The sequence below is a fragment of the Lutra lutra genome, chromosome 5 (genome assembly GCF_902655055.1).
Source record: "Lutra lutra chromosome 5, mLutLut1.2, whole genome shotgun sequence".
Taxonomy (NCBI): domain Eukaryota; kingdom Metazoa; phylum Chordata; class Mammalia; order Carnivora; family Mustelidae; genus Lutra; species Lutra lutra.
Window position 1 is genome coordinate 105,944,492 of NC_062282.1, and position 16,675 is coordinate 105,961,166.

At 41.7% G+C, this 16,675-nt stretch overlaps 1 protein-coding gene across 1 annotated transcript in view; it reads right to left on the reverse strand.

Moving 5' to 3' along the window:
* ARSB (arylsulfatase B) overlaps positions 1 to 16,675 on the reverse strand; it is a 169,430-nt gene that overhangs the window by 143,571 nt on the left and 9,184 nt on the right. Inside the window, exons 2-3 of the mRNA XM_047731752.1 lie at positions 7,947 to 8,133; positions 183 to 373 (exon numbers count right to left, since the gene is read on the reverse strand). Coding sequence (XP_047587708.1) covers positions 183 to 373; positions 7,947 to 8,133 — 378 coding nt within the window. The remainder of the gene's footprint in view (positions 1 to 182; positions 374 to 7,946; positions 8,134 to 16,675) is intronic.

Sequence of the window (16,675 nt, forward strand, 5' to 3'; positions counted from 1 at the left end):
GTTCCAGGAATTTCTATTTTTATCATGCTCCCCAGGCAGATACCGATACACTCCAAAATTTGAAAACAACTCCCTTAGAATTTATTAGATTTTTTTCCCCCAACAAGCACCTTTTTCCTACACTCACCTGAAGAGATGCTATCTTAACACAATTTTGATATTGATAAAGATGCAAGACTTACCTTCTCTGGTGGGTGGTTAGCTATGAGGGCTGTAGCTCTTTCGGTAAATACGTTTGTTGAATACATATTTTTATATCCTGTTGCGACTTCTTCACCATCTCGAAAATCAAGAGCACATCGTGTGACATTTAGAGCATCAATTAATGTACAGCGCTCATGGGAATAGTAATCTTCACTACCTAGGAGATAACCTACAACAAGAATGGGAGATGAAAGTAGTCAGCATAGCATAAAACTTGTTAAACAAACTAATGTTTCAGCATTTAATTGCCTAGTGCAATTGATTAGCCATGACAAGGCTAATCAAATGACAAGGCTAATCAGAGCACCACTTCTTAACATCTCTATATTTGCTAGCAGGAGGCATTAAAATGTTATTGTAAAAAAATTCAAGTTCATTCCTCCTCAGTCAAGTCTTTAGGACACAAGGCTCTGTCATGTAACTCTCAAAGTGGATGATTCTAAGTAAATTCATTTTAAAAAATCAGAGTTTAAATTCAGTAAAGGTGATAAAATCTTAATCTTTTAAAGATATCTAATGGCAAAAACAGCATATGGTTAATGTGATTTCTTACAAGTTTTTACTCTGAGGTAATCACATAAATAAACACAGTGTTCAAATAATGTTGATATTGACCTTGGGAGACTGGCTTCAAGGTTATTTAGAGAAGCAGTGCTGGGAGGAATCATCTTTAGTCAGATGCTGACACCCACTGGTGGAAAACACAAACCTTTCCAAACAGGAGCCCTAGACAATTTAACAGAACGAAAAGATCAAACTGAAGTAGATTTTTCTACCAACCATGATCTCATTTTCACCGCCGATGTAAATGGCATGGACTGCCTATGCCACAATTTGAATGTAAACATGAAAGGAAATGGGTGTACTCAACTAAAGCTGTTTCTACAAATGTCCCATATTTTCCTAAAATATTAAGATAAGCTGTGCTGCATATTGTATGATTCCATTTCTAGGAAATGTCCCGAAGAGGCAAATCTATAGAGACAAAAATTATGTTAGTGGTTGCCTAGAGCTGGTGGGGTTGGAGGAAAATAGGGAGTGACTGCTGGTAGAAAAGGGGTTTCTCCATTCGCAAATCAATCAATGTGATAGAACAAATTAATAAGAGAAGAGAGAAGAACCACATGGTCCTCTCAATTGATGCAGAAAAAGCATTTGACAAAATCCAGCATCTGTTCCTGATTAAAACGCTTCAAAGTATAGGGACAGAGGGAACATTCCTGAACTTCATAAAATCTATCTATGAAAGACACACAGCAAATATCATCCTCAACGGGAAAAAGCTCACAGCCTTCCCGTTGAGATCAGGAACACGACAAGGATGCCCACTCTCACCACTCTTGTTCAACATAGTATTAGAAGTCCTAGCAACAGCAATCAGACAACAAAGAGAAATAAAAGGTATCCAAATTGGCAATGAAGAAGTCAAACTCTCTCTCTTCGCAGATGACATGATTCTTTATATGGAAAACCCAAAAGACTCCATCCCCAAACTACTAGAACTCATATAGCAATTCAGTAACGTGGCAGGATACAAAATCAATGTACAGAAATCAGTGTCTTTCTTATACACTAACAATGAAAATACAGAAAGGGAAATTAGAGAATCGATTCCATTTACTATAGCACCAAGAGCCATAAGATACCTGGGAATAAACCTAACCAAAGAGGTAAAGGATCTGTACTCGAGGAACTACAGAACACTCATGAAAGAAATTGAAGAAGACACAAAAAGATGGAAGACCATTCCATGCTCTTGGATCAGAAGAATAAACATTGTTAAAATGTCTATACTGCCTAGAGCAATCTATACTTTTAATGCCATTCCGATCAAAGTTCCACCGGTATTTTTCAAAGAGCTGGAGCAAATAATCCTAAAATTTGTATGGAATCAGAAGAGACCCCGAATTGCTAAGGAAATGTTGAAAAACAAAAATAAAACTGGTGGCATCACGTTACCTGATTTCAAGCTTTACTACAAAGCTGTGATCACCAAGACAGCATGGTACCGGCATAAAAACAGACACATAGACCAGTGGAACAGAGTAGAGACCCCAGATATGGACCCTCAACTCTATGGTCAAATAATCTCCAACAAAACAGGAAAAAATATACAGTGGAAAAAAGACATTCTCCTCAATAAATGGTGCTGGGAAAACTGGACAGCTATATGTAGAAGAATGAAACTCGACCATTCTCTTACACTGTACACAAAGATAAACTCAAAATGGATAAAAGACCTCAATGTGAGACAGGAATCCATCAGAATCCTAGAAGAGAACATAGGCAGTAACCTCTTCGATATCAGCCACAGCAACTTCTTTCAAGATATGTCTCCAAAGGCAAAGGAAACAAAAGGGGAAAAGAACTTTTGGGACTTCACCAAGATCAAAGCTTCTGCACAGCAAAGGAAACAGTCAAAAAAACAAAGAGGCAACCCATGGAATGGGAGAAGATATTTGCAAATGACAGTACAGACAAAAGGTTGATATCCAGGATCTATAAAGAACTCCTCAAACTCAACACACATAAAACAGATAATCATATCCAAAAATGGGCAGAAGATATGAACAGACACTTCTCCAGTGAAGACATACAAATGGCTATCAGACACATGAAAAAATGTTCATCATTACTAGGGAGATTCAAATTAAAACCACATTGAGATATCACCTTACACCAGTTAGAATGGCCAAAATTAGCAAGACAGGAAACAACATGTGTTGGAGGGGATGTGAAGAAAGGGGAACCCTCTTCCACTGTTGGTGGGAATGCAAGTTGGTGCAGCCTCTTTGGAGAACAGTGTGGAGATTCCTCAAGAAATTAAAAATAGAGCTTCCCTATGACCCTGCAATTGCACTACTGGGTATTTACCCCCAAAATACAGATGTAGTTACAAGAAGGGCCATCTGTACCCCAATGTTTATAGCAGCAATGGCCACAGTCGCCAAACTGTGGAAAGAACCAAGATGCCCTTCAACGGACGAATATTCAACTTTTGTAGCAACATGGACGGGACTGGAAGAGATTATGCTGAGTGAAATAAGTCAAGCAGAGAGAGTCAATTATCATATGGTTTCACTTATTTGTGGAGCATAACAAATAGCATGGAGGACATGGGGAGATGGAGAGAAGGGAGTTGAGGGAAATTGGAAGGGGAGGTGAACCATGAGAGACTATGGACTCTGAAGAGCAATCTGAGGGTTTTTTTTTTTTTTTAAAGATTTTATTTATTTATTTGACAGAGAGAGATCACAAGTAGACGGAGAAGCAGGCAGAGAGAGAGAGAGAGGGAAGCAGGCTCCCTGCTGAGCAGAGAGCCCGATGCGGGGCTTGATCCCAGGACCCTGAGATCATGACCCGAGCCGAAGGCAGCGGCTTAACCCACTGAGCCACCCAGGCGCCCCCAATCTGAGGGTTTTGAAGGGGTGGGAGGTTGGGGGAACCAAGTGGTGGGTATTGGAGAGGGCATGGATTGCATGGAGCACTGGGTGTGGAGCAAAAACAATGAATACTGTTACGCTGAAAAGAAATAAAAAATTTAAAAAAAAAAAAAAAGAAAAGGGGTTTCTCTCTGGGGTGATGATAATATTCTACAATTGGACTGTGAGGACCAGAGCACAACCCTGTGAATTTATTAAAAATCAGTAAGTTGGGGGCACCTGGGTGGCTCAGTTGTTGGGCGTCTGCCTTCAGCTCAGGTCGTGATCTCGGGGTCCTGGGATCAAGCCCCGCATCGGGCTCCCTGCTCTGTGGGAAGCCTGCTTCTCCCTCTCCCACTCCCCATGCTTGTGTTCCCTCTCTCACTGTGTCTCTCTCTCTCTCTGTCAAATAAATAAATAAATAAAATCTTTAAAAAAAAAATCAGTAAGTTGTACACTTTAGTTGGGTGAATTATATGATGTGTGAATTATATATACCTTAATAGAGCTATTAAAAAGAAATAAGCTGTGCTAGACTCTGAGCCATCGCCTAACAAATAATGCTTATGAATCTTAAAATGAGGTGGATAAAATTGGCCTAGTCCTTTCTACAGTTCTAAGCATTCTCTACAATCAAAAGCCTTACACTCTTTACATGAAAAAGGAATTCATTTTTAATTCATTTCCTCCTTTTCCATGATTCAATAAATTCAAAGCCTGGAATAGAATGAATACCTTGGTCTTAAGACCACTTTATTTTCAATTTAATTTATTTACTTATTTGAGAGAGAGAGAAAAAGAGTGAGCATAAGGGGAGGGGCAAAGGGAGAGGGGGAGAGAGAACCTCAACCAGACTCTGAGCTGAGTGTGAAGCTGGACGTGGGGCTTGATCTCAGGACCTCGAGATCACAACCTGAGCGTAAATTAAGAGTCAGAGGCTTAACCGACTGAGCCACCCAGGTGCCCCAGACCACTTTTTTTTTTTTTTTAAAGATTTTATTTATTTATTTGACAGAGAGATCACAAGCAGGCAGAGAGGCAGACAGAGAGAGAGGAGGAAGCAGGCTCCCTGCTGAGCAGAGAGCCCTATGCGGGGCTCGATCCCAGGACTCTCAGATCATGACCTGAGCCGAAAGCAGCGGCTTAACCCACTGAGCCACCCAGGCGCCCCCCCAGACCACTTTTTAAATGGTAATCTTTCCCCTAATATTTATAACAGAAAGGGAAATCAAATGTATTTGTTAATTAATATGTAAAAGAGGAGGAAATGTATCCATAAAATGATCTTAGCCCTTATATGGATAACTAGAGAGACTAGGACACTGGGGTTCTATTTGGAATTTTTAGTAACTCCTGGGTGTGAAGAGCTTGAGGAAATCACTTAGAGTTATTTCTCTGTAAATGTAAACTGCCGTCTATTGAGAGAATGTAAGCATAGGATATACTTGATTAAAAGATGTATGGGGGTGCCTGAATGGCTCAGTCAATTAAGCGTCTGCCTTCGGCTCAGGTCATGATCCCAGGGTCCTGGGATAGAGCACTGTGTTGGGTTTCCCTACTCAGTGGGGAGCCTGCTCCTCCCTTTCCCTCTGCCCTTCCCTGAGCTTATACATTTTCTCTTTCTCTCTCAGGCAAATACATAGAATCTTAAAAAAAAAAAAAAAAGATGTAAGACCTATCGGGATGCCTAGGTGGCTCACCAAAAAAATAATAAATAAATAAATAAATAAATAAATAAATAAAGTACCAACTATAAATATTAAAAGGATATTACAAATAGGAAAATTCCAGGAATAGAACTATTTATTTACATATTTGGCCAGAAGGATACCAAACAACCATGTGGCAATCACACACAGCTTTTCTCACAACAGTGATTCACAAATTTGCACTTACATGCTAAGCCTGAAAAGGAGGGCATCCTATGCTTTTTTGGTGAAAAATCATAAAATACTTTTAGAACAACTAAATCACCAACTTCTTAAGTTTTATTGAGCTATAAGTTACATCCCATACAAGTCACCTACTTAAAGTGTACAATTCAATGGTCTTTAAGGTATTCAGAGCTGTGCAACGAGCCCCACAATCCTCTGCTTTTTTTTTTTAAAGATTTTATTTATTTAATCATGAGAGACAGAGAGAGAGGCAGAGGGAGACTCGATCCCAGGACCCCAGGATCATGACCTGAACCAAAAGGCAGACGCTTAACCATCTGAGCCACCCAGATGCCCCATCTGACTGCTTTTTAACAGAACACCTAAGTCATAACAGTGAAAAAAGCTGCATGGTCATATTCCCTCCTATCTGCAAGTCCCCATTAATGGCGGGTGTTGGTTCATCGGAATCCTAGGGCTTCTCAATTCTCATAAAAGGATATGATTTTCTTCTGGCCAAGTGAATTTTTAAAATATGTGACTTGGATTTTAGTGAAAAAATGAAAATACCTATCATCCTTCCTCTTGCCAGAGCATAGGTATTGATCGATCTTTCAGCAAAGGTCTGAATGAAAACTGTCAAAGGATATACAGGCTGCCTTTTCCCTTTAGAATTTCCAAAATGACAAAGAGCTCTTCCACTCAGGCTGACTTTAACAGTTATTTGAGTATGTGGAGGATATGAATTCAGGTTCACCAAGAAAGAATGCCATGACTGCTTAGCCATGTCTGCTAGCGAAGCAGGGCGGGAGCGGGGCACACGCGGTCTCCTGCCTGAAGTCCTTGCGTCTCAGTGTTAACACCGGATCCAACAGGGTGTGACAGAGCTGTGTGTTTCAACTGCATTATTTGGGCCCCCAGTAATCACTGAAATGCACTCTGGCATTCTGGCCCTACCCTGAATAAAAAGGAACGTCTCAAGAAACACGGACAGGAAAACCACCACTATATTACTAAAATGCTGGTTTTGAGGATCTTGTCCACCTTATCTTTCCCCAAAGGAGAAATTTCTTAGGTCTAAGAGCCAGAAAATGCTTTACTCTTCCTGAACATCTGGTTTCCATTTATCTTATAAATAATGTGACTTTTACAGCGGTCTCCTTTTAAAAAAAAATTTTTTTTTTTAATTTGGACATAAGGAATCTCAAGGTGCAGAGTCTATAGCCAGGTGTTTGTTTGTTTGTTTTTGTAATTTGGTGCCACGCCACAATTTCACCTTTTTCTACTCACCCTGATTTGTTACTCTATTTTTGTGAAAACTTTGAGAGAGAGTCCAAGCAGAGGAGGAGGGGCAGAGGGAGAAGCAGGCTCCTCAATGAGCAGGGAGCCTAATGCTCATTGAGATCTCAGGACCCTGAGATCATGACCTGAGCCGAAGGGAGATGCTTAACCGACTGAGCCACACAGGTGCCTTCTATTTATTTTTAAACTTTTTATGTTCAGCATGTGTTCCTTTTTGGATGTAGCAGGTTGTAAATAAATGAAGAAAGAAATGAGATGTAAACAGGTAGCTAAACAGGTTAAAAGAGGGTAAGTTTTAAAACTAACCCAAGTTTTCACGTTTTTATAGGGCTATCAAATCCATAAAATACTTCCTTTTTCTTAGTATCCTTCCTATTAGTTTGTTATTTACTCTCCCATTTTATTCTTTTGATTGGTCTTCCCCAATCAGGCCATTTCAAAAACAGATCTCAAGAAGGGGAGAAGGATGCCAATGGAAAAGTGTCTCCTCTACCATCTCTAGAAGAAAAAAAAAATCTTTGAGACAGCCCATGGAGAGAAAAAACATTCTTAACCTTTGTGAAGGAAATATTCTTGTATTGGGTTTTGTCTGGAATTTTTTTCCAAAAGCAAACTGTAGGGACGCCTGGGTGGCTAAGTCAGTGAAGCTACTGCCTTCAGCTTAGGTCACGATCCCAGTGTCCTGGGACCTAGTCCCACACTGGGCTCCTGGCTCAGCAGGGAGCCAGCTTCTCCCTCTGACCCCCTCTCTCGTGCTATTTCTCTCTTTCTCTCTCTCTCTCTCTAATAAATAAAATCTTAAAAAACAAAACAAAACAACAAGCCGTATCCCCTTTTGGTAATAAGGTTCTCTAAGAGTACAATGGTCTCGGGTGTGGAAATAGCAAATCTTCACAGGCCCCAATGCAGCACTTAATATCCTGGCAAAGGTATGCGCCTCCCTGTGAGCAGCTGCCCACCATGAGCTGAGCACTGAGCCATGGGTATACGGAGGTGGCAGTAGAAAGTTGCCCCACAGCAGTGGTGACGGATTCATTCTGTGTTCAAGTTTCCAGTCATTTCATTTGATTACACTTGGGTGTGTTTTTACGAGATGGGTTGCAGCTAGTCTACGTTGTAAAAGAAACATGTGCATTTCCATTACCGAAATAAGTATCAAATCCTCGGCGGGTTGGAAGGCATTCTTTCCGGAACATTCCCAGGTGCCATTTCCCGACCATATGGGTAGTGTAGCCTGCTTCTTTTAGAAGCTGGGGCAGCAGTTTTTCATCCAGAGGGACACAGCTGGGCTGACAGGGCCAAATGATTTGGTGTTGTAAACCTGTGTGGATCTTAAAGAGACAAAACGTGAAATTATAAACTGATGGTGTTGAAACATCCCGAACAAGCAGATAAAGCTGTTGTTTAATTTACTGGACACATCTGCGGATGTGACTGTTGAACTCTATCCCTGTACCAGCTTCAGGACACTTCCGAATGGCACCTTTACTCACTTATTCAAGTAAGGTAATGGCCATAAACAGGATTGGGGAAAAAATGAAATAAAAGGACTCTAATAAACATTAGCTATTTCAACAAATATTTATCAAGGAATTATGTTAGAAACCATCAACTTAGGATTTCACCTCCTACCTCAAAAGAAGTCACTGTAACACGAAGTGTGGATCTATCAAGGAAAAAGCGTTCCGATTTCTGTGCACATGAGAAATTCGTGTTAGGTGTGGAAGGAGCTTCTGTAATCTTTCCAGATTTGGTGATTTTTTTTTTTAAAGGGTTATTCAGAAACACAATGAAAGTAATTATTTGCTTTCCTTATTCCGCTTTATGGAAGCCATAATTTCAAAAGTCAGTGACCGACTTTTTCTTAAGGAAAAAAAATCAGCCATCTGACCCACATAGTAGGAGTGGTTCACACAAGTATGCCCAGGGTGCAAGGACCACACAACAGTCAGGCTTTAAGAAATGACCCCTGGGGGCACCTGGGTGGCTCAGTGGGTTAAGGCCTCTGCATTTGGCTCAGGTCATGATCCCAGGTTCTTGGGATTAAGCCCCGTGTCGGGCTCTCTGCTCAGCAGGGAGCCTGCTTCCTCCTCTCTCTCTGCCTGCTTCTCTGCCTACTCATGATCTCTATCTGCCAAATGAATAAATAAAATCTTAAAAAAAAAAAAAAAAGAAATGACCCCTGGTTGAGTCTTGGTGTGATATTCAAATAGAATATCCACAATTACATGAGAAGCTATTAAAGTAACCCTTCCTTTTCCAACCACCTGTGTGAGGCTAGATGTTCTTCATAAACTTTAACCAAAACAATATATTACAACAGATTATAACAACCTAGCTATCTTCTTCTAATAGAAGATACAAACAAAAATACAAAACAGTATTACTCTTCTCATGTAATTCTCTTATGTTGGATAATACAGTCATTTTTCATAAGCTATTGATGTTAACAGGTAATGGGTCTATTACTGCTGTTTTTCAATGAACAAAAGTACTTTTAAATTTCTATTTTAATTTCTGATATGGTGAAATTTGAAGGTGTAACCCACAGAAACATAACCTCTTTGGGGTCTTTAATAATTTTTAAGCACATACAGAGGTCCTAAGACCAAAAAGTTTGAGAATTGGTGTTATAATATCCAGCAGTGGTCCCTGCCAGTGAGGGAAATAAAGTAGGACAGGGAAATGGTGACAGAGGTGATTTTTTTGAAAGGGTGGCAAAAGAAATTTGTGGAATTGCTATTTGAACAGTAATATGAATTGAGTGAGAGAGTTAGACAGCCTTGCCAAAATACAAGGCAAGAATATTCTAGGCATCAGAAATAAAAAGTGCAGAGGCCCTGAGCCCTGAACTTGCCAGATGAGTCTGAAGGCCCACAGGGAAGCCGGCGTGGTCCCGTCACAGGTCCTTTGCTGGTGGGCAGCAGGCCAGCCCTGCTGGGGCCCTATCAGAGCAGAGGCCCCAGGGGCCTCCGTCCTAGGCCGAGCACCACTCCCTCCCCCACAAACTTCACACTTCTCCTCCCTGTCCCAGCTTAGCCAGGGAGGTGCTTTCCTTTGACTGATGTGGGACTAGGGTCTCCCCTTCAACTCTGCACTGGACACTAGCCTTTTCTAGAAAGGGCTAGGTACTCCAGATCTCCCTGGAATAAACGGGGCTCTGGGGACACAGAAGGTTGAGAGTGCCAGTTCTCAACCCAAGCCCTAAGTCCCTGGTCTCTGTCAGCTGTCAGGTGGGTTGCATGCAATTATTAATAGATGGTAAAAGTGTGTTTGCAAATGCTTTGCTGGCTTTTATCATTTAAGACAGAATGCATAAAGCTCGGGGAGTTAAATCCTATCTCAGCTCTATCACCGAGGACACAGTCAACATTCAACAGGTGTCACAGTAATAACCGTAAGCTTTGTTACTAAGAACATAGTGAGCCTTCCCCACTACGCTGCATTTTGCTTTCTAGAGAGCCGGCGTGGCACTGGAGAGAACATGCCCCTAAGCCCAGAGCTGCCCCAGGAGCCTGTGGTGCCGCGTATGAACACCAGATAAAATGTATACTCACCTACTCGTCTATGGTTCCTCAGGCATGACAGACTACTGACACATCTCTGGGTGTCTCAGTTCACATACTGACTTACACACACCAGATCCACAGATTTTTACTGCATTTGAAATAGATGGCAATAGATAGATATAAAGGAGAAGCCAAAAAAAAAAATTCACACTTACTCTCTTTTTTCCCTGATTTATTATAAGCTACTATTGAATCGTTTTCTCCTAAGCTTTCACATTGCCTTGAATTTCATTTTTTGTGGAACTTTCCAGAACCACCACTTTGGAGTAGTACTTGCCACTGCTTCATTTCCTTCTAGCTTTCCATATCCTTTCAAAAGAACCACATACAATACCTTAAATGTGAAATTAAAATGGGTTTATTTATTTTTTTATTAATCCTTTTTACTAACATATAATATATTATTAGCCCCAGGGGTACAGGTCTGTGAATCGCCAGGTTTACATACTTCACAGCACTCACCATAGCACATACCCTCCCCAATGGCCATAACCCAACCACCCTCTCCCTAACCCCCTACTCCTGGCAACCCTGTTTGTTTTGTGAGATTAAGAGTCTCTTGTGGTTTGTCTCCCTCCCGATCCCATCTTGTTTCATTTTTTCCTTCCCTAACCCCAAACCCCCCACCCTGCCTCTCAAATTCCTCATTTCAGGGAGATATGTGATAAAAATTGGTTTATTTTGAAGGTGATGGATAATTCTCTATCTTGTTTGTGGTGATGGTTTCACAGGTATATACCTATCAAAACTTATCAAACTGTATACTTTAAATATGTGCAGGTTATTGCATGTCAATCATACATCAATAAAGTTCTTTAAAAATAAAAGTGAGTTTAAGATTTCTATTAAGATTTTTCACCTTTCTGGTACCTGGGTGGCTCAGTGGGTGAAGTGTCTGACTTGGGCTCCGGTCATGATCTCAGGGTCCTGGGATAGGGCTCCCTGCTCAGTGGAGAGTCTGCTTCTCCTTCTCCCTCTGCTCCCTAGTACCCCTCCCTGCTCATACTCTCTCTTTCTCAAATAAATAAAAGTCTTTAAAAAAAAAAAAAAAAGATTTCTATGCCTTTCCTAGAAATCATTGGACACCTCCCCTGGGATAAGTGCCAGATGCCTTCCAATTGCCTTCCAAATCCACTTTCTGCCTTCTGTCCTGCTCTCTGCCCTAGGAGGCTGACCTATGGGAACCGAATCAGAGGACTCTGTACCTTCTGGCTTCTGACTGGGTTCAGCCAAGGTGGACCCCTGACAGGAAATTAGAGGGAGGGAAGAGATGAGTCCAAACTTCCAGACCCTGTCTCTCTGAGCAGGCCATCCTGAAGGCAGCCGTCTCTATGTGACACTCTTTATGTGACTCTCTATGTGACACTCTCTGGCTTCTTTCCTTCCCTCCTTTCTGGTCCAGGGCTAGCAACAGCTCCTCTGGGTTACACACCATTATTTGTGTTCCCTTTCCCCCAACTCACACTTTTTTGAATAGTCCCTTTATAAATAAATCTCCCTAAATGATCCTAACTTGAATGTGCTATCTCTTTCCAGCTCGGATCCTGAATAATAAGGATGCTACAATATCCAGGCTGGGGCAGGAAACATTGCTCTCAAAATACATGCACACACACCAGATCACAGAAGGATTCTGTTCATGGTTAACAACGTAAAATTTCCTCAATAGAAAATCAATCCTAGATTCGAAGCTTTATAACATATACTAATTGGCAACAGTGCAGGATAAGGAAAGATAATATTGTAGGGAACCCAAGACCCAGTGGAGATAAATGCTGTGCCCAGATTTCTTTAAACAGAAATCTCATCCATCACACGCACAGAATTAACTCTGATAGCTATAAAGCCCTGCCAAGGGATGCTGTGTGATTGAGTTTTCCTAGTCCATGGGCACCAAGCCAGGTGGTCAGCTGAAGCCTGTTTCTATTATCTACAATCATATGGAGCAGAGAATTTGTTCTTTCCAATTCCTGAGAATTTATGTGACAGAGCGTTTTTATGGCATTACTGGGGAAGCGGAAGCCAAACTCTGGATGGCAGCCAAAGACATGTTTTTAGTCTGTTCAAACACTATTTGAAGTAAGGAAGCTGTAATGTGTAGAGAAGCAGTAAACAGGCAAATGCTGAGCTGGTTCCAACCGAGCACTTTAGTTTAGCACAGAATTATAGATCCACACCACGCTTCGTGGGGCAGGATGATGACAGGGCACCAAGAGGAACCAACGAAAAAAACAAGTGTCCTTTTGCAAACACAGCAGCCTCTATGACAATTCCATTTGAACCCCCCTCTTCAACATTCAGAGAGCATGTATGAATGAAGAGGATTAAACAGCTAATACAGGACAGTCCAGAGGAGCTGCTCTATACTGATCACGTGTGGCCATCTCTTCTTCATTAAACCAAAGCCTCTTTCCAAAAACAGCTTCCCCTCTAAGATTTTACTGAACCGTCCAGGCTTTCCTGCACAAAAGCAAAAGGTCCACAGAGTCCGTGAAGGACCTGGCTTGTCTCTAGGTTCTTTCCATGAGATAAATGATGAGCACCCTTGTGTGTGTGGTTTTTAGCATATAAAATTTATCTGATCCTGTGAGTTATTCCAGCCTGTGTAAACATGGAAAATCCTATCACTGTCATCTCATGAACTGAAAAAAGAGAAAGCTCTATCTCCTGGAGGGAGAAGGAAGGAGGGGAGCTCCCACCCTCAGAACCTCTTCCTATCCCCCCCTTAAGTGGTCCAGGTGGTCTGTTGATTGGTTATCTGCAGGATTTGGAAGTTCAGAGGGCACTATTTCTGCCACACTGATAATAAACTCTCCCAGGGGCTCCATGAACCACAGCCACACATAGGGCAATGAATGCCATTTCTCTCCTAACTTAATAATGCTGAGATAATTAACATCCAGGTGAAAGGAAGGAAGATACTGTCCTATCAGTTGGACCTGTGCACGATGCACTCACAGCCTCACAGCACCCACGTTTTTGCACCCCTCCTGCTACGGTCCTTTAAAATTCAGAAAAACAGGCAGGCCCACCGTCCGCTGTATACACCAGGGGGCTGATATATACACCAGGAACACAATGGCAGATCGCGCTGGCAGCCGGCCAGGAGCTCAGAATCTCCAGCCTGCTTCTGAGTCGGTACACTGCAGGTTTTAACCATGGTCAAGTACCACTCACGCCACCTTAGGGTCTGGGCCTGCAGCTGCCCCACAGAACAAATGGCTAGTGGAGAGTCTGCGCCCTCCCCAACTTAAGCCTTCTGAAAAGCAGTCAGCTGCCCGCGCTGTCGAAGCCAAGAGCTACAGAACACACATTATGTGTGTCGGGGGCCTGACTCTGCCATCTGGCCTGGTCCTCCAGAACCCCGGCTGCAGAGCTGGCTGGTGTCACCGACAGTTTTAAGGGTCTATTTATTTTGGTGTTGATTAGCAAAGAGTGTAGATCTCTGGTTAAACCCACAAAGGGATGCTGTTTGTAGAAAGAATAAACAAGGCAAGAACTGAATCGGTGCCTTCCTCTATTTAAATTATAAATCCAACCCAAAGCCCCAAAAGCAAAGCTAGGAAAACAGGGAGGAAAAGAAATTTTTAGTAAAGTGATAGGACTAAAGAAACACAAACAAAGAGAGTTACCAGACAGTGACAGCTTATGTTCAAGGTGATTCTTGAAATAACAAACCCCAAAAATCAATTCGCAAAAAAACCCCATAAGTCAGTGGGTCCTACTCCACTCAGCTCCAAACTTATTTCTTTATTTCCACATTTCCAATTATGCGGGAAGTAAGATATGTAAAACATGGAATTGTTTCTTTAAAATACTTTCAACGTTTGCCAAATATGGCTTCCAGATGCCCCTTGCCTTCTGGGAAAATGCTTCTTGGCTCTGGCCAAGCTTAACAAAAGATATCTGGCTTCAGCAAAACAAAAGACCGATCAAAACAAGTCATCTTCGGGGCTCCCTGCATTAAAGCCCTGGTGCTGTCTTAGTTGTCACTGTGGAGCTAATGCATCCTCTGTCCCTCCCCTACCAAAGCACAGGAACAGAAGCTAACAAGTGCTTCTCTTCAGAGGTGCCCATGGTCGCCCGACGTTAGGCTCTTATTTCTGACTCCTTGGATGCCACTGCCAGACGGTCCCACGAACGCTCCCAATCTGTGACCTACTTCTTTCCCCAGTCACCCTGCCCACTTCTACCTCTTCATTCCTCTTTGCCCCACCTCTAGTCGTAGAGCCCAGGGAGAGACGACCAGGGACAGGAGTCCACGGTCCCCAGGAGAGGCAAACAGGTAGAGGGTTAATAAAGGATGGGCAGGCAGGGCACTGAGGGCACTAAAGAAAAGAAACAGGGAGGTGAGAGCATCCTTAGGCAGAACCCATTCCTCTTTCTGTGCCAGTAGGCAATGCCCTATTCTGCCTGGAGCCATGGGTCTCAGCTGCTCACATTCTTAAAGCAAACTTGAAGCTGAAGTCAACAATTACTGGCAATGCTGCTGACAGTCCCCTTCCTATATTTCCTGTCCAAGGTTCTATGTTAGGGGTGAGTGAAAAGCCCTGAAATGTCCTGTCCATTTATCAATGTGATTAAGAAAAATGTGACTTGGGTCCCTTAAGAATGAAACCTTGGAGTCATCTTTTATTGCTTCTATTCCCTGCGAAGGTTACAGAGTCTGGTGGAGCGGCCTCCTCCGTTCCCAAGGTGAGAATGTTCCCAGTTGAGGATCAAAGTTACTTTCCTTACTTTTTTCTTAGAAGGAAACATTCCCGCTAAGACCTACTGCTATTTTGCCCTTTAATCTTTTTTGTTTCTTAAAAGGAACGCAGGGGCCCTAGAAATGGCATTATCAACCATACGTGGTGAAGACAGTGAGCTTGAACTCTCTCAGGAAATTCTCAGCTGTTATTATGTTATTATTATGTCTCAGCACATTCATTCATTTAGTTGTTCAGCACTGACTGCTTCTCCAGGCCAGGGACAAGCAAGGCCATCTACTGGACAAGTCAGATGTGAGAACAAACAACCACACTTACAATATGTACTAAGAATACAGAGCTATAATGAATATTAGGATTGGTTAAAGTCAATTTGTAAGAATATAAAAATTTAGTATTTTCAAGTCTTCTTTTGAACTAAAAGCACTATACAAATTCTACTAAAAGCTGACGGATTTTTATTTATTTGACCACTTTGACAAACATCTTTATTACATACTTTTATTGGAATATATCTGACATATAACATGGTGTAAATTTAAGGTGTACCACATTTACACATTCTGACATCATTGCCCCTGTAGCAATACTTAGCTCATCTATCATGTTACATAATTATCCTTTCTTTTTAGTGGTTGAAATCATTTAGTTCTAGTTTCTTAGCAAATGTGATGATTATAGTACAGTATTCTTGCCTGTGGTTGTTGACTATACTGTACATTAGATCTCTAGGTTTTATTTACTGTTTGTTGCACATCTGTACCCTTAAACAACATCTGTCCTCTCCTCCCACCCTGTGAAGGACTTTTAAATTAATACTTCAATCCTGAAATTTCAAATAAGGGGAAAGTGAATGTAAAACCTACTTCATTATAGGCACAACATGCCTCCAAAGGATACCAAGAGAGTAATAAACAGGGGCTCTGTACAGGAAGGAGGACTGAGGGCCAAGATGAAAAGATCTTTTTTTTTTTTTTTTTTAAATACATACCTCTGTTTAAAATCTCTTAAACGTGAAACTTTGAAAGTATTTCCTAAAGACAATTTTAAAAATAAGCTTACTTAAAAAAAAAAAAAAAAAAAAGGTGGAGGGGGATTAAAAAATTGAATTCTAACCAGAATAACATGTATCCAAGGAATGCCACATGGCAGTCATTGTGGTTCCTTAACGTGTATTTACTCAGAACACTGTTAGATGAGAAACGTTCTTAGAGTAGCCTTCAATGTAACATTACTATGAAAACCCGAACAAGTAAGCTTAAGTTTAATATCTTATCATGAGCAGGCAGTATGAGGACAGGGAGACCCTGCCTTCACCTCTGAGCTCCCAATGTGCTTTTCATACCCTCCTCCGCTCAGTTCCAGCCAGAGACCTTATCCCCGTTCTCAGAGCTCACTGCTGCCACTGGGTCTGCACTGGGCTGTCCCTCCCACGGGTCTAAATTCTCTTTCCCAGGATCTCTGAATGGCTGACTCATCATTCAGGCCTCTGCCCCTATCTTCTTAGAGATAATTCCCTGAGCCACTTAGCACTTTACCTACTTTATTTTCTTCTTTACATTTATCGCCAGGCCCTTTAAATCCACTTAGCTAAC